The sequence below is a fragment of the Phodopus roborovskii genome, unplaced genomic scaffold, assembly GCF_943737965.1.
Source record: "Phodopus roborovskii unplaced genomic scaffold, PHOROB, whole genome shotgun sequence".
In the NCBI taxonomy this organism is placed as follows: domain Eukaryota; kingdom Metazoa; phylum Chordata; class Mammalia; order Rodentia; family Cricetidae; genus Phodopus; species Phodopus roborovskii.
The window spans coordinates 1,140,068-1,164,842 of NW_026126599.1; the positions used below are offsets into that span (position 1 = coordinate 1,140,068).

General features: G+C 39.6%; 2 protein-coding genes across 2 annotated transcripts in view; both read right to left on the reverse strand.

Moving 5' to 3' along the window:
* Positions 1–1,715: 1,715 nt before the first annotated feature.
* Positions 1,716–8,051, reverse strand: LOC127237342 (vomeronasal type-2 receptor 116-like). Its single transcript, XM_051205575.1, has 7 exons — positions 7,987–8,051; positions 6,613–6,904; positions 6,406–6,483; positions 5,465–6,274; positions 4,527–4,751; positions 3,216–3,339; positions 1,716–2,650 (listed from the first exon to the last, which is right to left on the reverse strand). Exons 1-7 carry the CDS (start codon positions 8,049–8,051, stop codon positions 1,716–1,718), a joined length of 2,529 nt encoding a protein of 842 aa, XP_051061532.1.
* The window catches only part of LOC127237320 (zinc finger protein 39), a 35,752-nt gene continuing 17,359 nt past the window's right edge, over positions 6,383–24,775 (reverse strand). The window contains exon 6 of the mRNA XM_051205548.1: positions 6,383–6,852. The gene's annotated coding sequence lies outside the window, so the exon portion shown is untranslated. The remainder of the gene's footprint in view (positions 6,853–24,775) is intronic.

The following is a 24,775-nucleotide window of genomic DNA, read 5'->3' on the forward strand; positions in this document are numbered from 1 at the left end:
ACCCTATTAAAAATAGGATAAAGAACTGAAGAAAGGATTCTCTATAGGGGAAATCAAAATGGCTGAAGGACACTTAAGAAAGTGCTCCACATCCTTAGCAATCAGGGAAATGCAAATCAAAACAACTTTGAGATAACATCTTACTCCTGCCAGAATTGCTAAAACACCAATGACAACTTATGCTGGAGAGGATGTGGATAAAGGGGAACACTCCTCCACTGCTGGTAGGAGTGCAAACTCGTACAGCCATTTTGGAGATCAGTATGGCAGTTCCTCCGGAAAATGGGAATTAGTTTACCACAGGACCCGGCAATCCCCCTCTTAGGCATATACCCAAATGATTCACATCCATGCAACAAAGACATCTGTTCAACTATGTTCATAGCAGCATTATTTGTTATAGCAAGAACCTGGAAGCAACCTAGATGCCTCTCAACTGAAGAATGAATAAAGAAGATGTGGCACATCTACACAATGGAATACTACTCTGTGGGGAAAAATGGAATCTTGAAATTCGCAGGCAAGTGGATAGTTACCTCTGAATGAGGTAATCCAGTCAGAAAAAGAGGAATATGGTATATACTTGCCCACATATGGATTTTAGACCTAGGGCAAAGGATCACCAGCCTCCACCACCAGAGAAACTAGGATACAAGTAGGAGTCTAAGAGATTCATATAAGGTCCCTCACAGAAGGGGAAAGGACAAGATCTCCTGAGCATATGGGGTGGCGGGGCAGTGCATAGAGAGAGAACTAGGAGAAATAGAAGGCAAGGAGAGGAAAGCACGTGGGACTAGGAAGATTGAGTCAGGAGAGAAGTAGATGAGAGAAAAGAGAAAATGACACAGAGACACACACAGAGAGAGAGAGACAGAGAGACCATACAAGAGGGAGCCATTATAGGGTTGAAAAAAAACTGAACCTAGAGAAATATCCAGAGACCTACAAGACTGACCCCAACTGCCAATTTGAGCAACAGTGGAAAGGCTACCATAAATGCTCTTCCCTGATAATGAGATAGACAACTAACTTATCCACCATCATGGAGCCCTCATTCAGTAGGAGATTGGAAACAGAAGCAAACACCCACAACTAAACACTGAGCCGAACTGGAATCCAGATGCAGAGAGGGAAGACAAGACCAGGCTGCAGAAACAGATAGAGATAGCTGACCTGAACAAGGAGGAGTTAATGGGCCACAGACCGATAGCTGTGAATCCAGCATGGGAGTGACTCAGAACCCCTGAACATGGGCCTCAGCTAGAAGGCCTGGGCAGTCTAAGAGACCACAGACAGTGGAACCAAGATATATTCCTTCTGCACAAAAGGACTTTGGGGGCACATCCCCCCATGGAGGGATACTCCCTTAACCTAGAGACAGGAGAGAAGGCCTAGTCACTACTTCAAATGACTTGACAGATTTAGATGACCCCTCCTGTAGGACATCACCCTACATGTGGAATGATGGGGTAATGGGAGGGGAGGGTGGTTGGAAGGCTTGAGAGGATGGGAGAGAGGAAAGAGAGAAGGAGGGAGAGGGAACTGGGAATCAATGTGTAAAATAAAATTTAAATAAATGAATAAATGTATTGCAATAACACATTACATCATTAGGTAAAAGGAATAGTAGCATAATCACAGAATCAAAACCCAAATGATAATCTTGTGCCAGACAATTAACGTGCCGCTGGACTGACTTCCAGAACGTTATTTAATTAAGAAGGAAATGAATGAAGAACATTTCTCCTAGAATGTGTTTCGTCCCTGATGTGATAAAGCAAGTTTCTCTCTGGTCTTGACAAAATAATGTAGCACTTGGGAACAAAAATGCATCCAAGAAGCCCTGCACTGGAAGCCAAGATAGAGAAGACTTCCATAGCTAACATGGACTTGCCCTTGGTGCTGTGGTAGACAGGGAGGAAGGTTATCCAGACATTGAAAAACACGAGCATGCTGAATGACAGGAACTTGGCCTCATTGAATGTGTCAGGCAGGTTCCTGGACAGGTAAGCCATGGTGTAGCTACCAAGTGCCAGGGAGCAGAGGTATCCCAGGACAGAGTGGAAGGCAATAGAGGAGCCCTTGTTGCATATAATAATTATGTGGTCATGTTCAGTGTGAGCATCTGAGTCAACAAAAGGAGGAGAGGCGCTCAGCCAAATTCCACAGAGCACAAGTTGGATAAGGGTGCAGACTGGAATGATGTAGTTAGGAGCCCTTGATATCATTATCCTCCTCACCATTTTCCCTGGAACTGTGATCTTGAAAGCCAGAACCACAGTTAGAGTTTTGGCCAAGACTGTGGAGAGAGCCACTGTGAACAGAACGGCAAATGTGCTCTGCTGCAGGACACAGGTGGCTGTGTTGGGATGGCCAATGAAGAGCAAGGGACAGAGAAAACAGAAGGTCAGAGTGATGAGCAGGATATAAGTGAGAGACCGATTGTTGGCCTTGACGATGGGAGTGTGGTGGTACTTCACAAAGACACCAAGAACACTAACTGTTAGTGCAGAGAAGCCCAGGGCCAAGGAGGTGAGTGCCATCCCCAAAGGGTCTTCATAGGACAGAAAGGTCACTGCTTTCTGGAGACAGTGGTTCTTGTGTGCATTTGCATAATGACTTTCTGGACACCTCACACAATGATCCACATCTGGACAGAAGTGAAAGTTATCATGAGTCAATGCTCAGGTTTCCTTTTTACACTAAACTGCCTCTCAGCTATTCCAAATGTTATCTAATGCAACTTTCTTTGTTGTTTCATACACTAATAATTAGTCAGCCCTCCACAGCTCACCATTCCTAACTCTCTATCATTAATTATTACAGCTAGATACACCCCATCTTAGTTATTGGTATATATGCTGAGCAAGTCTATTCTTTTCCTGATCCAGTCACACATGATCTTGGACTGAATGGTCAGTGACATGTGGGCTTTCTTTCATGGCTGTGAATTACGCTCAGTACTGCTCTTTTTTTTTTTTTTTTTTTTTTTTTTTTTTCTCTTTCAAGGCCTTCATGTCAGCTTCAGTTTTGGAAGTGGATGGACATTGCTCATTTGTTTCATTTGCCATCTTGGCAAAAAGCAAAATTAAACTTCTGAGTGAAGGCAGGAGAAGCATTTTCTTTCCTGTTCTGTGGTGGAACTTGTCCATCTGATTACCTGCTACAGAACACTATAAAAAGGTGAGAACTTTCTCAATGAGACTGCCATTTACCTGTTTCATTGGAGATTTCATTGGCTGGACAAGTTATACAGTCAAAGCAACAGTCAGGCTTCCCATCCTGGGGGGACTTTCTGAATCCAGGACCACAGCTCTCACTGCACACAGAGCGAGGAATCTAAGAATTAAGTATATGTTAAGAAATGCTCAGAATTCTATGGATTAAATCATGCAATAAAACTATTCAAAATAGAACTACTGAGTGACAAATTTTATATACATGAATGCAGATGGTGTGTGTGTGCGCTACTCATCAATAGGTTCATGTGTTAAAAGACTTGCCCCAAAGACAATGATTCTACTGCAGAATTGTGGAAATCGTAGGATCAACTTAGCTCATTTAGAACATGTCTAGAAGGGAATGTTGTGATCCCAGACAGATGTTATCTGTGTAGTTCCCTTCTACTTAGGTGAACAGCTGTTTTTCAATATTTGATGTTTAATCTCCATAGTCACCAAGACAGAATTTAGAAGTAACACAGAAACAAATCCTTGGGAGTTTCTGTGAGGCGTTTTCTGCATTAGGAAACTTGATATGGGAAGACACTCTAGAAGCATGTGGCATCCTTTCAAAGGATGTTCTCCTATACTTAATGAAAAAGAAGCTGACAGGGAAGAGTATGGGGAAGGCCAGAGACATTAAGGTATGTACCATTCTTCTGGAGCACCAGAATTTGTTTCCTAGTATCCAATCCAGTGGGTCACACAATACAAACTCTAGGGGATCCAACATTCTCTTCTAAACTCCATAAGCACCTGCACTCATGAGACACATCTCAACAGTAACATGTGCATTACTTTAAATGACATAAAAGAGATGTGAGCAGTGGCATTCATTTTTCCAAGCTTCCTGAATGTGGAAGTGTAGGATCCACTCGCTCTCTCTGGCTTCTGTAGGCATGTATTTGTCCACCATGATAACTACAACTCAAACTGAGAGAAAAATTTAAAACTATCTCCCTTAAGTTGCTTATAAACTCTTTAAAGGCTTGAAAGCAAAAGGCCAAATAACCATGCATGATATTTCTTAAACTGTGTCAAATTAATCCTATTTTTGGAGTCTTCCATGCAAAATTCAATTCTTAATTAAAAGACATTGTATTTATGACATGAAGTAAGTGTCCATGAAAAAATATATTTGAAAATAGTCACATTGATAAGAAAGACACAAATTAAAATTCCTAATTTTGGCAATTCTTTTGTATATACACATAGATCCTGAGAGCAATCAAGGGTCATTGCATCCATAAACATATTTGTATCATTGATGCAGAGCTCAAAAGATTGAGATAAGATCCAACCCACCTCTGTAAGTCCTGTTGGCCATTTTATATGATGAGACAAAATTAGTTGTTGACCCTGTGGAGACTTTGGATAAAATGTTCCAACTTTCACAGTATGTCCTGGACCTCCTGGAGAATTCCAGAAGTTAAGAATATCATACTCTGCATCTACTTTCCTTTTCAAATCCAAAACCACATTGCCTCCAGCATAGTTTTTGACATGAATATTCTTTAGGAAAGGATGAAGCTAAAAAAAAAATGCAAAGATGCAGGATCCTATGAAGAACCAGATCTAGAGACATCTAATAGAAGCAGAATATTTAAAGTTCCACATTGTCTTAAAACTCATCTTAAACCCACCTGTTAATGACATCAAACCAAAAGGAGTCTAGAAGGATGGAACTATCATTACATTCCTAGAATGTCAGTCAATTTTAATAGAAAACATTGACAAAAAAAAAAAACACTGAAAATGAAGCAATAAATGTCGACTTAGTCAAATCTCCAATTCCTTGAAGTGCTCGGTATCTACACACATTGATTTTAGGACTATATTCAGAGTTTCTGTGTGCTAAACCTGAGTGGCATGGCCCAGAGGATAATTAAATCATTACTTAGGTAACAACCACTGTAGTCATGTGTTCCAGAATTTTAGCATATGAGAATTTAGTCCTACTGTATCTGCTGTGAGAAATATTGGGGGGATCTGGAATTTTCATACCATGAGAAGATTATGAAATTATTTGTAAAATGAACTAGGTATTTGCTTACACACATTTCCTCTTTGCTAATGACATCCCATTCAGTGGAGATACTGACATAAGGGTCTGTATTTACTTCTATGCAACTTGGTCTGTGCTATTTGGTTAAAGATGCTAAAATCTACAATAGTGTTTTATGTCTTTTATAATACACCAGAATATCATGCTGCTATAGTTAAAATACGGCAAATGATATTACCTGCCAGGGGTAGACATTTCCTTCCACATTCCTGGGAGGTTGAATTTGTACTTGACTAAAGATCATTTCATGGAGACTGTGAGCCACAGCATACACAGAATTATATATATTATAACTCTCTTCAGTCATGCCCATTTTCCAATTTTTCATAGGCAACTGCTCCAAGGAAGCATTGGGTAGACAGATACCCAGAATTTTACAATCATGTTGAGAAAAAGAACAATTGAAGTGTCTGTGCCACAAAATAGCAAGGAAATTGTCTTCTGGGTATTTGAAAGGATTAATTGTCTGCAAGAAATTTTTAAAACCAGTAATCTTTGAAAGGTGGTGGGAAAAAATGAGACCTGAATGGAATGAGTCAACCAGGAACTCATGTGAATGAACATACGAAGAAGTATGTAATCGTGACTTCAAGACCCAGACTTTCATTGTCAGTAAATCATGTGATAAAATCACTATTAAAAATTTTAGGGAATCATAGTCACCATAAATGATAATCACATTTGTCAATGATTCTAGAATCTGCACTCGAGTTTTCACGATAAAATTAAGAGTGGGAAAGTTCGTGTCTGGAATCATTTTTGCAAAAGCTATGCACACTTTATTTCTATCCATTTCTCTTCTCAAATCAGAAAGAATCTGAGATGCTTTGTGGTCCTCTACGAGGAGCAACCCCACCCAGGTCCAGCTAAAATGAACCATCATCAGAGCAATGCCAAATGGAAGAGATGTGTCTGGGGAAGCTATTTGATAGAGAGAAGAAAACTTGCCTCTGTCACTCAGGATGGTGTCAAATGATCCAAATGTAAGCTGAAAGGAAAATCAAATTGTAAGCAGAAGGAAGCACATAAGCATAAAAGCACTCTTGTTTCCGTACAAACAGCTGGAAATAATAGGGACAATGGTTTGCTCATCCTGTTGTGAAGTCTTCTGTCACTTACTGAGAGTTTTACAGACAACTGCTGACAATGCTGAATTTCAAAAATTCCTATATCAACTCCAGCCTCTTCCTCTTCACCCTAAGCAAAGTATTTGAGGTTGTATCACCAAATGCTTGACTCTTCCATTTGAAAGAAGAGTGACTCAAACCTCTCTCATTTACATGTGTACACACCTGGTTTCTTACTCCCTCACAGCCCCTCCCTCACCTGTGGGAATTTGTAGAGATCCAGAAGTCTCCCAAAATGTGTGGATGTTGCTGATGATGGTCCTGTAAGCACAGCAGTTACCTTGCTCTTCCTTCTACAGGTGTAATTAGGAATGATTTGTCTCTGTCCTGTGAGCCAAATAAAAGCATCCTGCAGGATATTCCATTCATTGTTTAGAGCATTATAGAGATCAAATCCTAGAGATATGTTGGGTAAAAGATGTGGGTTGTTGTTGATCTCCTCAGTGGCAAATAACAAGGCCAAAACAAACAGATAGTTATTTTCCAGAAATCTGCACAAATGGAACACCAACATTTTATAGTGCAGTCATACCACAATACTTGCAATTTTAATACAATGCCTTTTTGGAGGGGGGGCTCCACCAACTAATATTTTAACAATTTTAAGTGAGTATTTGGAATCACAATTGGCATGGTATCTAGATAGTCTAAAGTAAAATCCTTAACTTGAGAGAGTCATTAAATTGGCAAAACAGTGTTCTGTTTATCTGACTTTCATGTGAGGGTACACTAAAAAATACTCCCTGTGAATCATACACAGACCCTAAAAAAAATACAACAAAAAAGATGTTCATTTGTTTTTGAGGTGAGGGGTCTCTTTACACAGGTCTAGCTGTTTTGGAACTCACTGGGTAGAATAGGCTGGCTTCAAATTCACAAAGAACCACCTGCCTCTACCTCTCCAATGCTGGGATTAGAGGCATACTGCACCACACACAGCTGGAAAACAGACCTTTATGAGCACACCTATTTTGCTAATACAAAGTCCCTTTTTTGTTTGTTTGTTTGTTTAAATGTTTCAGATGGCATATCTACATGTAGTTATGGTTTGTTTGGAACTCACTAAATATCTACATGTAGTTATGGTTTGTTTGGAACTCACTAAAAAAAACTCACTGGGAAACCAAGCTAATCCCAGTGCCTCTGCCTCCTGAGTGCTTGAATTAAATTATGTGTCCACCATGCCTGGCCCAAGGCAACATTTTGTACAGTATCCAGGTAAACTGAACTCTTTATGACAAGAGCTAAAAAATTATTTTTAGGAAATTTTAATTAAAACATTTTAGCACTTTCCACCTTCTCTTTATTTCCTCCAGTCCATCCTGAGTCCCCACCCTCCATCTCCTTCCATGTCCATTCTCAATCAGATTGATAGCCTCTTCTTCAATATTACCATTACATATATGTACATTTGTATATGTATGCACAGATATGTAAATGCAACCTACCGAATCGTGTGTGTGTGTGTGTGTGTGTGTGTGTGGTTTCAGGGCTGACCACTTTGCATTGAACAATCAATTATAAAACTAATTCTCCTTCTGTCAACACTCATCAGTTGCCTATAATTCCTTACCTAGGTGTGTGACCTTGTGATATTTTCCCCGATTTCCTTGTTAACATGTCTAATGACAGTGCCATTATCCAGACCTTGTTAATACAACCATTCTTTAAGAAACTGTTTTTGCAGTGGACTTCCTGGTATTTTGACTTTTATGACCATTCCATCCCCTCCTCCATGATATCCCCCAAGATGTAGATACAGGAGCTTGATATGTTCCCTGTGATCCATTGGTCCCTGAAATGTGTCCAATTGTATTTCTCTGTTAGGGTCTCCAATTGCTACGAAAAACTTTGATGAAGTGTGATTGTTGCACTTATGTGTGGTTATAAGATTTAGAACATGGTTAAGAATTATGCAGGTTTAAAATAGTGCTGACATAACTGGATTCTGGTGTATAGATTCTGGTGTATGTCTCTCACCATGCACAAAACTCAAGTCCAAATGAACCTCTTAGAAGAAAGTCCACACTGAACCTCCTAGAAGAAAAAGTGGGAGGTGCCCTTGAACAAATTGAAACAGGAGACCACTTCCTGAACCAGCAGCATGGACACTGAGATTGACAATTAATAAATGGAACCTCCTGAAACTGAGAAGCTTCTGTAAGGTGAAGGACACAATCAACAAGACGAAACGGCAGCCCACAGACTGGGAAAGGATCTTTATCAAACCCACATCTGACAGAGGGCTGATCTCCAAAATATACTAAGAACTCAAGAAGCTAGTCTCAAAAGCATCAAATAGTCCAATTAAAATTGAGGTACAGAACTAAATAGAGAATTCTCAATAGAGGAATCCAAAATGGCTGAAAGACACTTAAGAAAGTGCTCAACATCCTTAGCTATCAGGGAAATGCAAATAAAAACAACTCTGAGATACCATCTTATTCCTGTCAGAATGGTTAAAAATCAAAAATACCAATGACAGTTTATGCTGAAGAGGATGTGGAGAAAAGGGAGTGCTAACTTGTACATCCATTTTGGAGATCAGTATGGTGGTTCCTCAGGAAAATGGGATTCAGTTTACCTCAAGATCCAGCAATAACACTCTTAGGCATATACCCAAAAGATGCACATCCATGCAACAAAGAAATCTGTTCATCTATGTTCATAGCAGCATTATTTCTAATAGCCAGAACCTCAAAGCAACCTAGATGCCCCTCAACTGAGGATGGATAAAGAAAATGTGGCATTTATACAATGGAGTACTGCTCAGTGGGGAGGGGAAGCAATGGAATCTTGAAATCCACAGGCAAATGGATGGAACTAGAAGAAACCATCCTGAGTGAGGTAACTCCATCACAAAAAGACAAACATGGTCTGTATTCACTTATATGTAGGTTTTAGACATAGAGCAAAGGACCATCAGCCTACAATTCATGCCACCAGAGAAGCTAGCAAACAAGGATAACCCTAAGAGAGACATACATGGTGCCATGGAGAAGAGGAAATGGACAAGATCTCCTAAACAAATTGGGAGCAGGGAAGGGGGCAGTGAGTGGAGAGGGAGTTAGGAGAAAGAGAAGGGGAAAGAGCAGGGGAGAGGAGAACATGAGGAGGAGGAAGATTTAGTCAGGGGAAGAATAGAGAAGAGCAAGAAAATAGATACCATAGTAGAGGGAGCCATTATACGTTTAAAGAGAAATATCACACTAGGGAAATGTCCAGAGACCTATGAGGATGACCACAAACTAACAATCTAAGCAATAGTGGAGTAGCTACCTTAAGTGCTACCTTAAGATTGATGACTACCTTATATGCCCTCCTAGAGCTTTCATCCAGTAGCTGATGGAAACAGAAGCAGACACCCACAGCTAAACACTGAGCCTAACTTCTGGAATCCAGTTGCAGAGAAGGAGAAGTGATGAGCAAAGAGGTCAAGAATAGGCTGGAGAAACCCACAGAAACAGCTGACCTGAACAAAGGGAAGCTCATGGACCCCAGGCTGATAGCTGAGAAAGCAGCATTGGACTGACTCAGACACTCTGAACATGGGTCTCAGTTAGAAGACCAAGGTAGTCTAAGGGACCTCTGACAGTAGAACCAGGATATATCCCTGGTGCACGAAAAGACTTCAGGAACACATTCCCCATGAAAGGATACTCCCTTAGCCTAGAGACAGGAGGGAGCTGGGGGTGGGGGTCAGGGGTCATGGAAGGGTGGGGGGAGAGAGAACTGGGATTGATATGTAAAATAAGAAAAAATATTTAAATTTAAAAAAAGAATTATGTGGGTTTAGCAAAAGGTCAATAGTATTCTTGACCTGCACGAGCAAGTCATTCTTCAGTGACATATTCCTGAGGGAGAGGACCATGGGAAATCTCTGGTCAGGTGGTCTTACACACGCTGTGTGTTATTCCAAGAAAGTTTATTAAGAAGTACACCATCTTATATACAGTTTGCAGGGAGGAAATGGGACAGAGTCATCAGGAAGCAATCATACAATGGAACAACGTATATAAGAAGCTAATCAAGAAATGTTGTACAAAGGGAACATAGGATATTTCAAGTGCCTCATAGATAAGGCATTCAGTGGCCTTCAGACTGTTAACCACAGCCCTCAAAGAGGACTGCTAGGTGTCCAGTTCCCAGAATCTGAAATCAAAGCCCCTCCTAATACCTAACCTTGGAAATCACTGGTCTTGCCAAGCATATTCATGATTTTTTCAAAGAACTACATTCCTTCTCCATTCAGCAGGGTCTCAGGGAATGGCCTCATAGATCCCCATCAGACCCTCTTCTAAGACCTAGTACCTCACTAGCCTGAGAAGTTGGCTACATTTCTAAAACAAGGCATTATTTCCCACCTGTTGGGTGGCTTTTAAGTTTTAGACAGCTATTAGCTAACAACTCATATGTGAGCATGATTTCTTGCACCTTTAGGAATACTGTGTATGCTAATCATTGCACCTACCAGCTAGGTAGAACTGTTCACTGTTTCAATCCTCTGGCAGCTTGCATAGTATTGTCTGCTACCAAGGAAGCTAGACCACAGGAAGGAGGTTTTCAGATTAGACCTGGCTTTCAAAATCAGATTTCTGTGTCCTTGGGTGGTATCTTTGCAATAGGCGTTTAACTTCAATCTCTGAGAAGAAAACATGTGCAGCACCCATAGTCTATACATTTCTGGAGTCACTTAGACTACCCTGACCAACTACTGAAAATGAGATTTCTTGTTCCTGGTACTGGGATTTTTGTTATAGTCTATGGCTTTTGTGGAAAGCATTGTCAGACCAAGTGGAATGCACTAACATGTACTGCATATAATTTTAGGCAAATATACAACAATAAAGTTCCTTGAGGCTTTTGCAAATAACCTTGGTGCTATTTGCTTACACACACACACACACACACACACACACACACACACACACACACACTTGCCCTTGTACTTGAATTCCCAACATCCTCCCCAGTTGGAGCATCACCTACACATTTTTTCCATTTCCAACCACATATCACCCTCATCCTGCTACTCTCCTCTCAAGCCTGTTCATGGGTCCTTTATACCCACCTAGTTCTTGCAGTAAGCCATGTTGTAGGGTCTCATCTGAAGATTTGGAGTAAAGATGTTCCAATGAAAGAGAAGATGAGATTATTGGCTTTCTGTGCCTGGGATATCTCATTCAATAGAATATTTTCTAGGAGCATCATTTAACTGTATATCTTACAGTTTAATATTTATTTATGACTGAATAGTTTTCTCCTGCATATGTGTACCACATTTTCATTATCCATTTATCTAATGAACATTTATGATGTTGCAATTTACTACATATTGTAAATGTGGTCACAATTATAGTGGCTGAGCATAAATGTATGGGGTAGGACATTGATTCCTTTGAGTATATGCTGAGGAATAGTAGAATTGGGTCATGCTGTAGATTTAATTTTAGACTTTTTATGGCTCTCCACAGAGTTCCAGACTTGCTGAACCAATCTGAATTTCCACTAATAGTGAGTTTTCCCTTTCCTCCAGTCTTAGTTAAGTTTCTAATGTTGTGGTAAAACTTAGTGATCAAAAAGAAATTTGGGAGCCAAGGTTTGTTTCCTCTAACAGCTTGTAGTCCAGGAAGTCGGGCAAGGAACTCAAGGCAAGAGCCTGTAGGCAGGAACCAACCAGAGTCCATGAAGAAATATTGCTTACTACCTGGCTCTTGATGTATTAGTCAACCTATTGTTTATATACCCCAGGACCACTGGAACAGATATGGCATCATCCACAGTGGTCAAGAACTTCCTCATCAACAGGATACACCACAGACTTGCCAAGAGATAAACCTGTGGAGGTATTGTCTCAATTAAGTTCTCTTCTTCCCAGACACACCTGTTTATGTAAAGTGGTCAAAAATATAACCAGCAAACCCCACAACTGTACCAGTATTTGTTATCAGATGTTTGCTGATTTTATCAATTCTCATCCAAATAAGATGAAACCTCAGAGCTCTTGTAATTTACATTTCCCCAATTGCTAAGGATGATGAACACTTTTGATGTATTTTATAATTATTTTTTATTGCTTGTATTAAAAACTCTGCCTTGAACCTTATACAGTTGTATAGTTGGGTCACATGTTTGCTTAACTTTTGTTTTATTTTTTCTAGGTATTGATTCTTTTTCTGATGTATAGCTGTAAATGTTGTCTCCAATTCCCTGGCTTTCTTCTTTGTCCAGTTGTTTCTTTTCTTTACATCAGTCTTTTACTTTAATGAGCTTCAGTTGTCAACTGTAAGCCTTAATTCCTGGGGAAATTGAGTCACATTTATTAAGATTTTTTTCATATACCTAAAACTTATAGAGAATTGCCTAAATTTTAGTCCAGGAGTTATAATATTTCTGGTTTCAAACTAGGGACTTTGATCCACTTGGATCATTTTCCTATGTGTGGACATCAGTTTTGCCAGCAGCATTTGTTGAAAAGACATCATGCTATCTTTAATCTAGAAGATGTCTTTTGCCTCCATTCAAATATCGGTAGTTACACTTACACATACTCAACCTTGGATCTTCTGTTTTGTTTCATCAGTTTACATCTACTGATGAAACTTTTTGTGCCAGGATGATATTGTTTAGTTTCTATAGCTTTATAATGTATCTTGAAGTCTTGAATGGCAATCACCCTTCAGTATTATTCTGGCACAAGAACACTGCAGTTATTCAGAGATTATTTCTAGCTCTATGTGAATATTAGGATAGTTAGGATAGTTATTTTTTATTTCTGTGAAGAATGTTGTCATCTTTTGATTGAGATTATAGCAAACCTGTAAATTGCTTTTTGGTAGATGGGTCACTTTTATAATATTAATTCTATAGATACATCAATTTGAGATATCTTTCCATTTTCTGGTGTCTTTCTGAATCTCTTTTTACATAGATTAGAAGTTTTAATTGGAGATGTCATTAACATCCTTGGTTAGGTTTATTCCAAGATATTTTATTTTATTTGAGGCTGTTGTGAATTAAAAAGTTTAATATGATATGTATTCATTTATATGTGACTATAGCTGTTAAGTCTCTAATAAGCAGGCTGAAATTCCTATAATCATGCACCTTCAGTACAAGGTAAGGGACTGGGGGAGGGAAGGATCTTCCTTTTAAAAAATAGAATAGATAATTATGGATATATGTGGGGAACTGGCAGGGGGGTCAAACAGAGAACTGGGGGAAGATGAATGAAAGGGAGCAAGGAGGTACACCTAAAACTATAGGTTACTTGAGGTGTCATATGAATAATATTACAGGAAATGTTTCTTAAAATATATACAATTATGAAAAAAGCCAAAGTGGAATCACTATGAGGTAACATATCCAATGCCATGAGAGGGCTACATCTCATTGATTTGGCGGCCAAAGAGACCACAAGGAAACCCTCAAATAATCCAAACTATTTCCAAAGCTATTTAGGCTGCTCTCCACACCTGTTGCAAGAAGAAGTTTCTCTCACAAGGAATCAGTGATGCACTGATATATGGGTATAGAAACATGACATTGGCAGTTGTTTCATAGCTCTGTCCATTAATTAGAATTACTGTAGTAGGTTTTCCATCATGTCCATGATCTATTTAAGCTCAAGTTATTGATAACTTTGGTAATGTCAGGTATGGATGGATTTCAGCTCATGGAATCCATGGAGTGGGCCTTAATTTTGTGATCTTAATTGAAATAAAGAATTATTCCTGGTGGCTATACTTAAGCTTAGCAATTCAGAAGTAGATACAGGAGCATCTCTGTGAGGTCAAAGGCTACATAGTCTACATAGCCAGTTCAGACAGCCAGGGCTATATTGAAAAACCCTGTCCCAAAAACAATCATCAAAATAAAACAAAAAGAAAAGATTCCTGGACTGGTAAGATTGTTCAAGACATAAATGTACCTGCTATCAAACCTGACAACCTGAATTCTACCTTGAAGACCAACAGGGTAAATGAAAAACATACCTCTTATCAGTGGTTTTCTGAAGTTCATGCTCTTGCACCCTGTCAACCTGCACATGTGTGTGCATGCAAGTGTACACACACACACACACACACACACACACACACACACAAGTTGTGGAGTAAACTTTTTGTACACTGTTAAGATATGTCTTTGTCAAGGCAACTTCTGATTGGTTTAATAAAGAGCTAAATGGTCAATAGCTAGGGAGATATATAGGTGGACTTCCAGGCACAGAGAGGACTTTGAGAAGTAGAGAGAGAAAGAAGCCAGCCAGAAAAAAAACAAGTCAGACACATAGAATGTGATAGAGGTAATCCACATAGCAGAACATAGATTAATAAAACATATGGGTTAATTTAGGTTATAGGAGTAATTGGAAACAAGCCTAAGCCATAAACTGGACTTTCATAATTAATAAGAAGTCTCTATGTCATTATTTAGGAACGAGCTGGTGGCCCAATGAAAAATACAATTTTACACACACATACACACACACACACACACATACACACACACACACATACACACACACATACACACACACACACTACACAGACACTGACACATGCATTCCCATAAAAACTCAACAGATATGCATGTTGAGTTTATATATCAGAATAAGTCTGCCAAAGCATACATAGTACCTAGTGGTCTTTCTTATCCCTGAGCTAAAAACTTAGAAACACACAAATGATTCAGCAGAAATAATTTTCTGAGCAACAAAATGAATTGCAGTGATCAAATTTCACTCTTTCTCCCAAAAGTGTAGTGCACATACTTAGTAGTTTTCCAACCTTTGATTCCCATCTGGACCTTGATTGTGCACTTCTGTTTTGTTGTGTTGTGTTCAGGTTTGATTAAAAACTATTTTCTTCCATTTCATATCCTTAACACATGGATTTTACAATCATATGAATGCCTACACAGAGTAAAATGAATCTTACTTCTTTTAAAGTAATCCAATATTATTTGACTTTTCCAGAATTATAAAAATTCAACCAATTTTTCTAACTCTATCTCCGCAATATTTCAGATTTAATACTGACTTAAGCACACTTCCACAGCCATCATCACAGTCAATGCATGCACATGAACATATCCATAACAATGAGCAAATATACACTGAAAATAATTGGATCAAACAGTTTATGAAACAGCAGTGACAAAACCAAAGAGAGTAGCAAACATTTAGATAAAAGCATGATCATTAAAGGCATTTTCATGGGAAAGAAGAAAGTCTGACCCAAATTTTCATATTTCTGCTCCCAAATCACTAGTAGCTAGCGTAGGTCTGTTGGTCACCCTCATGGCAATAAGGGAATTTATAGTCAATGCAATCATTGGTATCCTTCCTTTTCACAGGTGCACAACTAACTTTGAAGATTTTCCTGAGTACTTTTACTAAATATTCCTTCAGCAGGAATAACATTGAAGAAATAACAAGCCTGTGCAGCTACAGAAAAATGTAGAGCAACAAATGTGGAAAATAAAAGGAAAAAAATAAAAATCCTCTTTTTTCAGAGAAGAGAAAGAGTGAACAGGGAGAGATGCTGAAAAAGAGATCTGCTACTGGAAGCAAGGGAAAGTCAGAATCAGAAGTGCAAAGAATATTGCTGTGAATCAACACTGCTGTGAGAGCTGATAAACATTGCATTGTGAAAAGGAATAATTTTTTAAAATACATACTGGATAAAATAGTATTCACTTGCTTCAAAATTTCTTCTCGGGTTGGAGTGGTAACTATAAAGTTGGAAAAAACCAGCAATCAGCACATTTCCATCATGGTATAGACCATGTTGCATGCTCTTTACACACTGAGAGCTACTGATCAAGCACAGACAAATGGGAGTGTGCAGGAGACAGAAGATAAAAATCCAAGGTAACTTCATGTCAACAGAAGTGCCTGACAAGCTGTAAGCGTGGAAGAGATGGGTCCTTCAGTCCTCATATACACAGCTATATAAATGGATCACATGTCTGTGAGCATGAGTGTGAGATCACCACAAGTTAATTCTGATCACCCTCCTCTATTCCCCTAGAGAATTATGGAATACCTTCTTCCCTGAGGCTTTCCATATGAGCCACTGCATTCAAGATAAAAACAAAATACAAAATGTTTTTGGATCTTCTTTAGCTGCAGGCCCATTATTTCATCTAGGACTAAAACAAAAAAAAATAACAGGTTAGGGATTAAATCTTGTTGGACAAAACTTTGTACCAAGAAACTTTTGTGTCAGCCACTTAGAATGATGCAAAGTATTACATCAGAGGACCTCATACTGGTCAAACATGTAAAGACCAGAAAAGCCCAAAGCCAGGCATAGCCTAGTCAAAGTAAGTGGGACTACCTAAATCTAAAACTGACTATTGTCTATGCAACTCTAACTTTCCCAAGAGGGGAAGAAGTCTCGAAACTTTTTCTATGTAGGTAAGATAAACATAGTAAAAACGGAAATCTTGCCAAATGCAATCTACAGATTCAGTGTAATCTCCATTAAAATCCCAGCACAATTCTTCACTGACCTTGAAAGGATAATAATCAACTTTATATGGAAAAACAAGACCCAGGATAGCCAAAACAACCCTGTACAATAAAAGAACTTCAGGAGGCATCACCATCCCCAACTTTAAGCTCTACTCCTGAAAACAGCCTGGTATTGGCACAAAAATAGACAAGTAGACCAATGGAATCAAATTAAAAATCCTGATATTAACCCACACACCTATGAACACCTGATTCTTGACAAAACAACTAAAAGTATGAAATGGAAGGAAGAAAGCATCTTCAACAAGTGGTGCTAGCACAACTGGATGATGGGGTGTAGAAGACTGCAGATAGACCTATGTCTATCGCCATGCACAAAACTCCAGTCCAAATGGACCAAAGACATCAATATAAATCTAGCCACACTGAACCTCTTAGAAAAGAAAGTGGGAGGTACCCTTGAACAAATTGATACATGAGACTGCTTCCTGAACATAGCACCAGTAGCACAGACACTGAGATCCACAATTAACAAATGGGACCTCCTCAAACTTAGACACTTCTGTAAGGCAAAGGACACAGTTGACAAGACCAAACGGCAGCCCACAGACTGGGAAAAGATCTTCACCAAACCCATATCTGACAGAGGGCTGAACTCCAAAATATACAAAGAACGAGTCACTAAAACACCAAATAATCCAATTAAAAAGTGGGGTACAGAACTGAAGAGAGAATTCTCAACAGAGGAATCCAAAATGGCTGAAAGACACTTGAAAAAGTGCTCAATATCCTTAGCCATTAGAGAAATGCAAATCAAAACAATGTTGAGATACCATCTTATTCCTGTTAGAATGGCTAAAATTAGAAACACCAATGACAGCTTATGCTGGAGAAGATATGGAGAAAGGGGAACACTCCTCCATTGCTGATGGCAGTGCAAACTTGTACAGCCATTTTGGAGATCAGTATGGCAGTTCCTCAGAAAAATGGGAATCATTCTACCACAAAACCCAGCAATCCCACTCTTAGGCATATACCCAAATGATCCACATCCATGCAACAAAGGCATCTGTTCAACTATATTCATAGCAGCATTATTTGCTATAGCAAGAACCTAGAAGCAACCTAGATGTCCCTCAACTGAAGAATGGACAAAGAAGTTGTGGCACATCTACACAATGGAATACTACTCTGTGGGGGGGGGAATGGAATCTTGAAATTCACAGGCAAATGGATGGAACTTGAAGAAACCATCCTGAGTGAGGTAACCCAGTCACAAAAAGAGGAACATGGTATGTACTCACTCATATATAGATTTTAGACATAGAGCAAAAGATCACTAGCCAGAGAAACTAGGATATAAGAAAGAACCTAAGAGATTCATACATGGTCCCTCACAGAAGGAGAAAGGGACAAGATCTCCTGAGCATATTGGGAGTGAGAGGGGGCAGTGAGTGGGAGGAAGCTGGGAGAAAGAGAAGGGGAGGAGAGGAGAACATGTGGGACTAGGAAGATTGAGTCTGGGGACAAATAGATGAGAGCAGAGAGAGAGAGAGAGACTATAATAGAGGGAGTTATTGTAGGTTTGAAGAGAAAACTGACTCTAGAGAAATGTCCAGAGATATACAAGGATGACCACAAACTAACAATCTGAGCAACAGTGAAAAGGCTACCTTAAATGCCTTTCTCTGATAATGAGATTGATAACTAACGTATCTGCTATCATAGAGCTCTCATCTAGTAGCTGATGGAAACAGCAGCAGACACCCACAGTTAAACACTGAGCTGAACTCCTGGAATCCCGTTGCAGAAAATGGGGTCAACCCCTGAACAAGGATCTTAGTTAGAAGGCCTGAGCAGCCTAAGGGACCTCTGACAATGAAACCAGGAGCACATTCCCCATGGAGGAACACTCCCTTAGTTTAGAGGCAGGAGGAAGGGCCTAGTCCCTACTCCAAAGGACTTGACAGATTTTTATAATCCCTCCTGGAAGGCATCACCCTCCCTGTGGAGTCCGGGGAGGGGGAATGGGGTGGCAGGGGTTTGGGGGCATGGGAGGGAGGGAGGGAGGGAGGGAGGGAGAGGGAACTGGGATCTATGTGTAAAATAAGAAAAATTTATATATATATATATATATATATATATATATATATATATATATATATATCCCTTCCCTGGTAATGAGATTGATAACTAACTTATATGCCATCATAGAGCCTTCATCCAGTAGCTGATGGAAACAGAAACAGACACCCACAGCTAAACACTGAGCCAAACTCCTGGAATCCAGTTTCAGAGAGGGAGAAGTGATGAATATAGGGGTCAAGACTACACTGGAGAAACCCACTGAAACAGTTGACCTAAACAAGTGCAAACTCATGGACCCCAGACTGATAGCTAGGAAACTAGCATAAGACTCCCTGAACATGGGCCTTTGTTAGGCCTGGGAAGTGTATTGATGGGAGATGTCATTCTGTAAATATGTTTCTCGAATTGGTTAATGAATAAAGCACTGTTGGCCAATAGGAAAGCAAGATAGGCGGGACTAGGAGACAAGGAGGAGAGAGGAAGTAGTAGGGAGGAGATTCATCATGGTGGACAGAGAGAGTAGAATGCTGAACCCTCTCTCCAGTAAGATGAGACTACATGGAAATTCTTAGATTAATAGAAATGGGTTAATGTTTAAGACAGAGCCAGCCTATAAGAAATTAGTAACTAACTGGCCAACAGCTTTATATCTAATACAGCATCTCTGGGTGTTATTTGGGGCTGCCGCGACAGTGGGACCAGGCAGGTGGAAAAAAACTACTCATAACAAAATGAGTGAGCCGGCAACTTGGCTAATAAGAACTTCCACTTAAAACTTAACAAAAGCTTAAAAAAGGATTTTAGAAACAAAATAACAGAGATAAGCAAGACTTCTTAGTAACAGCATTTTTCTCAGTTGGGCTCAGTTTTGCTAGAGACAAGCAGAGATTTGAACAGCTCCTTTAAGGGAGCTTTCCTGACTCAGCATAACCAGCAAAAAACCACAGGGCTTTAAGTAGCGCTGCTAACAATTCAATGGTGTGTATGAGCAGCTGGAGAGAGTAGCTGGATATGGTGGTACATGCCTTTAATTCCAGCACTCGGGAGACAGAGGCATATGGATCTCTGTAAGTTTAAAGTAAACCTGGTGTACAGAATGAATTCCAGGGCAACCAACGTTATAAAGTGAATTCCAGGGCAGCCAAAGTTACACAGAGAAGCCCTGTCTCAAAAATAAATAAATAAGTAAATAATAAAAGAAATAGAAGTAGAACAAATAGAGTAATAAAAAAGCCACATAAAGATAAAAGTGTGGAGAAACTTTGGATATTGTATGGTATTGTGTTGTCTTTAAATTGTTTGACTGCTAAGGAAATAGCAACAACTGTTAAAATAAATGCTGCTGAATTATTCCAATTTATATATTTTAAAAATGCTTTGACTTCAAAATTTAAGTCTAAGGACAGGTTACTGAGGAAAAAGATTTCTAATTTTGTTTCCACAGAAAATGAAAAGCTGTGGATTCTTTCCAGACTAACATGGTTTGATCAAGCAAGACCCCCTGAAGCAGTGTCCCAGATGATCCAACATTCAAAACAGCTAGGTCACAAGGCAGCCTTGCAGACCACTACAGCCAAGATTTCTGTATCTTCTTAGGATCCCTGTGACAGCAACCCCTACCAGCAGGAAGCAATTTGGAAAGAACCATGCCCAAATTCCCAAATACTATCTATAAATTTTTGTTTTCATTTAAATGGTGTTGTTATAAATGGTTAATGACCACAACTAATCTTTTTAAAGGCAAAAAGGGGATTATGGTATAGAAATGAATACTTTGGTTTGGAATGATTTTCATTGATTGATATAATTTAAGGTTAATTTTGTGATATGTCTATTCCTCCTCTTGTTTAGGTATTGTGTTTATAAAGCTCATTTAAAAATGTATAAGTACAGATTTTAGATAGTTACCTATAATAGTCAAAACTTTAGTTAGGTGAGTTAGGTTTTCTAGATATATTTAGATGTATTTGAGATGAATAGACATTCTTCAAACCTTTCAAAGACCTACAGAATATGGCATTTAAACTATTTTAGGGTTTTTCTTGACAGTGAGACATAACTGCTCCTGACAACACCACTTGTGTCAGAAAGGAAGATGGACATCAAAGAAACTCGTTATGGACTTTGCTTTCAATATGGCAAGACTAGCCATTTGGGCAAGATACTGCTCTTGTCTGGACTATTTGAATTTATGCTGTATAAACTAGGCATGCAGGACCCACAGGAAAGTGACTGCTGATACAAGATGGACATTGTTACAGGGTTCCTGATTCATGGAACCTCTGACAATGGAACCAGGATGCATCCCTAGTTCAGGAATGGATTTCAGGAGTCCATTCCCCCTGGAGGGATACTTCCATAGCCTAGAGACACAGGGGAGGGCCTAGGCCCTACCCCAAATGATTTGACTGACTTCGATGAACCCTCATGAAAGGCCTCCCCCTCCCTGTGGAGTGGATGGAGGAAAGGATGGGGGTCTGTGGGGAGGCATGACAGGATGGGAAGGAGAGTGAACTGGGGTTGATATGTAAAATAAGAAAAAAATTAAATTAAAAAAACAAATTAGAGCTTTTGAACACAGTATCCTTAATTCTTTGACATCTACATGGTTCCTTTCTGCCTGGAATTTCTAGGTCTTCAAGGATCTGTAGATCTCCTCTTGTAGCTGAGGCTTTCCTCTTCTACAATATCAACAATCTCCTACCTTGTGCCTTTGAAATTTTTTGGATACTCACAGCCTATCTCCTACTCCATACCTTCCCAGTGTTAAAAGTCTGCAATTTCTGCTTCTACTTTCTGAAATGTTTCAGTCATAGACTAGCTGCTGAGTTTCCTGCCCTTAGTGCAATCACCTCATACATGTCTCCATAGAATGACAGAGTGGTGATGCAGCCATATGCATACAGCTTCAGTGGGTGCTAATGGTAGGTACAATGTAAGTGTTCTGGAAAGCTAGCTCCTGCACTGACAAGAGAATAAGAAGAGTGCTGTGTCCATGCCTTGATGCCTCTGTCTCTGAGAAGTGATTATTCTCTCACCACATTTAAACATAAGAGTCTAGGAGCACCAAAAGAGAAGGCACTGTACAGAGGCAGAAAGCAGGGTCACCTAGAGGATATTTTCAGCTGGCATGAAGAAAAATCTCCCAGGCAGTATACAGAGAGACCAAAGAACCATCTCCCAAGTGAAGCCACACGTGAAGTAATGCCCATAACAACTGCAATAAATTTTCACTCAGAATTGGTTTGTAACCACAACTACATACATTTACACATACAAAGGTTAAAGCTACAAATATAATCAAATATTAAAAACAGAGGTCTGCACCAGGACCTCTCCATATATATTATAGCTTTCAGCTTAGTATTTTTATGGGACAACTGAGTACGTGAACTTGTGCCTACTCTTGGGCTCTTTTTCCTCTGTTGGATTGCTTTGCCCAGCCTCGATGTCATGGTTTTTGCTTTATCTTATTATATTTTATTTTGTCATGTTTGGTTGTTATTTCTTAGAAGCCTGTTTTTTTTCTAATGGGGGACAGAAAGGGAATGGATCCAGAAGGGGGGGGAATGGGAAGGAACTGGAAGGAGTAGAAGGAGGGGAAACTATAACCAGGATATATTGTATAAGAAAATAATCTATTTTCAATAAAAGGAAAAATATGTAGGCAACTTGTTTCCTAAAAACAATTAAATAATACCTGATTTATTTGTTATAAAATTTTAATCATTTTGGTAGTGTATAAATATGTATATCCAATTGACCCAATTAAAAATTAAATTTTATGTAAATTACCTTTAAGGAAAAAAACATGGCTCCATAAGAGCCAGCTGTAAGGCATTTACTTAATTAGTTATTAATATGGGAGGTCCCAGACCACTATGGATGTGTGCCACCTCTGGGCTAGTGGTCCTGGATTCTAAAAGAAAGCAGACTGTGGAAGCCATGGGACCAAGCCAGCAACCAGCAACCCTCCATGGCCTCTGCATCATCTCTTGCCTTATGGTTCTTGCCCTACGTGAGTTTCTGTTTTGATTTCCTTCTATGGTGAACAGTGATATGGAAGTGGAAGTCAACTGATAAGTCATTATTTTCTTAGTTTACTGGCAAGCATACTCAAACAGTGTAACAATAAGAAAAAATGCACATGCTCGTTAGCCATACAAAATTTTATCATATGGTATTATTACCCTCTCTGCCCTATTTAGAGATGGGATTAGGAACAAAAAAAAATAATTGCAGAGACTAAATTTCATTAACTATATTAGCTGAAGTATATTGGTCTAGTAAAGTAGCAGTAGGTAGTTAGCTAGATTTCTAGTACCAAACACTACTCCTGTAGAGTAGGACTTAAGCCAACTTGGTTCTTGGTTACCACTAAGTTGTGAGTGCTCCTATTTCACTTGCAGGGATATCTTGCCATGCTAGTCATCATCATGGTTCATGAGCATCACAACTGGATAGGACTAATAATTGCTTCCCTCCCTTGGCAGCATAGTACTGTCTGGTACCATGGAAGCTAAACTGCAAAAGGAAGCTTTCAAGTTAGATCCAAGTAAATAATCTGATTCTTAGCCAAGCAGTAGTGATGCATCATGCCTTTAATCCCAGCACTCAGGAGGCAGAGGCAGGCAGGTGGATCTCTGTGAGTTCCAGGCCAGCCTGGTCTACAGAGCAAATTCTAGGTCAGGCTCCAATGCTACACAGAGAAACTCTGGCTCAAAATTAAAAAAAAAAAAAAAGAAAAAGAAAGAAAGGGTTACCTCATTCAGGATGGTTTCTTCAATATCCATCCACTTGCCTGTGAATTTCAAGATTCCATTATTTTTTTCTGCAGAGTAGTATTCCATTGTGTAGATGTGTCACATCTTCTTTATCCATTCTTCAGTTAAGGGGCATCTAGGTTACTTCCAGGTTCTTGCTATTACCAATAATGCTGCTATGAACATAGTTGAGCACATGTCTTTGTTGCATGGATGTGGATAATTTGGGTCTCAGCTAGAAGGACTGAGCAGTCTAAGGGACCTCAGACAGTGGAACCAGGATGTATTCCTGGTGCACAAAAGGACCTTGCGGACACATCCCCCATGGAGGGATAACTAACTGCCTTAACCTAGAGACAGGAGAGAAGCCCTAGTCCCTACTTCAAATGACTTGACAGATTTACATGACCCCACCTGGATGGCATTGCCCTACATGTGGAATGGTGTGGGGGGATGGGAGGGGAGGGAGGTCAGGATGCAAGTGAGGGGGGAGAAAGGGTAAGAGGGAGGGAGGGAGATAGGCAGGGAAGGAGAGGGAACTGGGATCGACATGTAAAATAAAAGAATAATAATTAAAAAAGAAAGAAGGAAGAAGAAAAAGAAAGTAGAGAGAAATTTTATGTAAGTGGATATTAGATATAAAGCAAAGGATAACCAGGCTACAATCCACAGCCCCAAAGAAGCTAGGTAAAAAGAGGGGACCCTAAGAGGGACACACAAGGAGAGCTCCAGGAAGGGAAAATAGTTAAGATCTCCAGGATAAACTGAGAGGGGGTAGAAAGGAGAGAATGGGAGATGGAAACATGTGGGATCAAAAAGACCAAGTTGGGGGAGGATTGGAGGGGGAGAGCAATGAAAGAGATATCTTGGTAGAGGGAGGCATTATAGGATTAGGGAAAAACCTGGTGCTAGGGAAATTCTCAGGAATCCACAAGGATAACCACAGCTAAGACTCCTAGCAATAATGGAGAGGGTGTGTGAACTGGCCTTCCCCTTTAATCAGATTAGAGACTACTCTAATTGTCATCATA

What these genes read in the sequence shown, in the direction of transcription:
- LOC127237342 (XM_051205575.1), bottom strand. Translation starts at nt 8,051, where the DNA reads ATGGCACTGTCATTAGACATGTTAACAAGGAAATCGGGGAAAATATCA. An exon ending in ATCTCTACAAATTCCCACAG is followed by an intron (nt 6,484 to 6,612) that starts GTGAGGGAGGGG and finishes TACTTTGCTTAG; the next exon opens with GGTGAAGAGGAAGAGGCTGG. An exon ending in GAAATGTCTACCCCTGGCAG is followed by an intron (nt 4,752 to 5,464) that starts GTAATATCATTT and finishes TTTTTTTTTTAG; the next exon opens with CTTCATCCTTTCCTAAAGAA.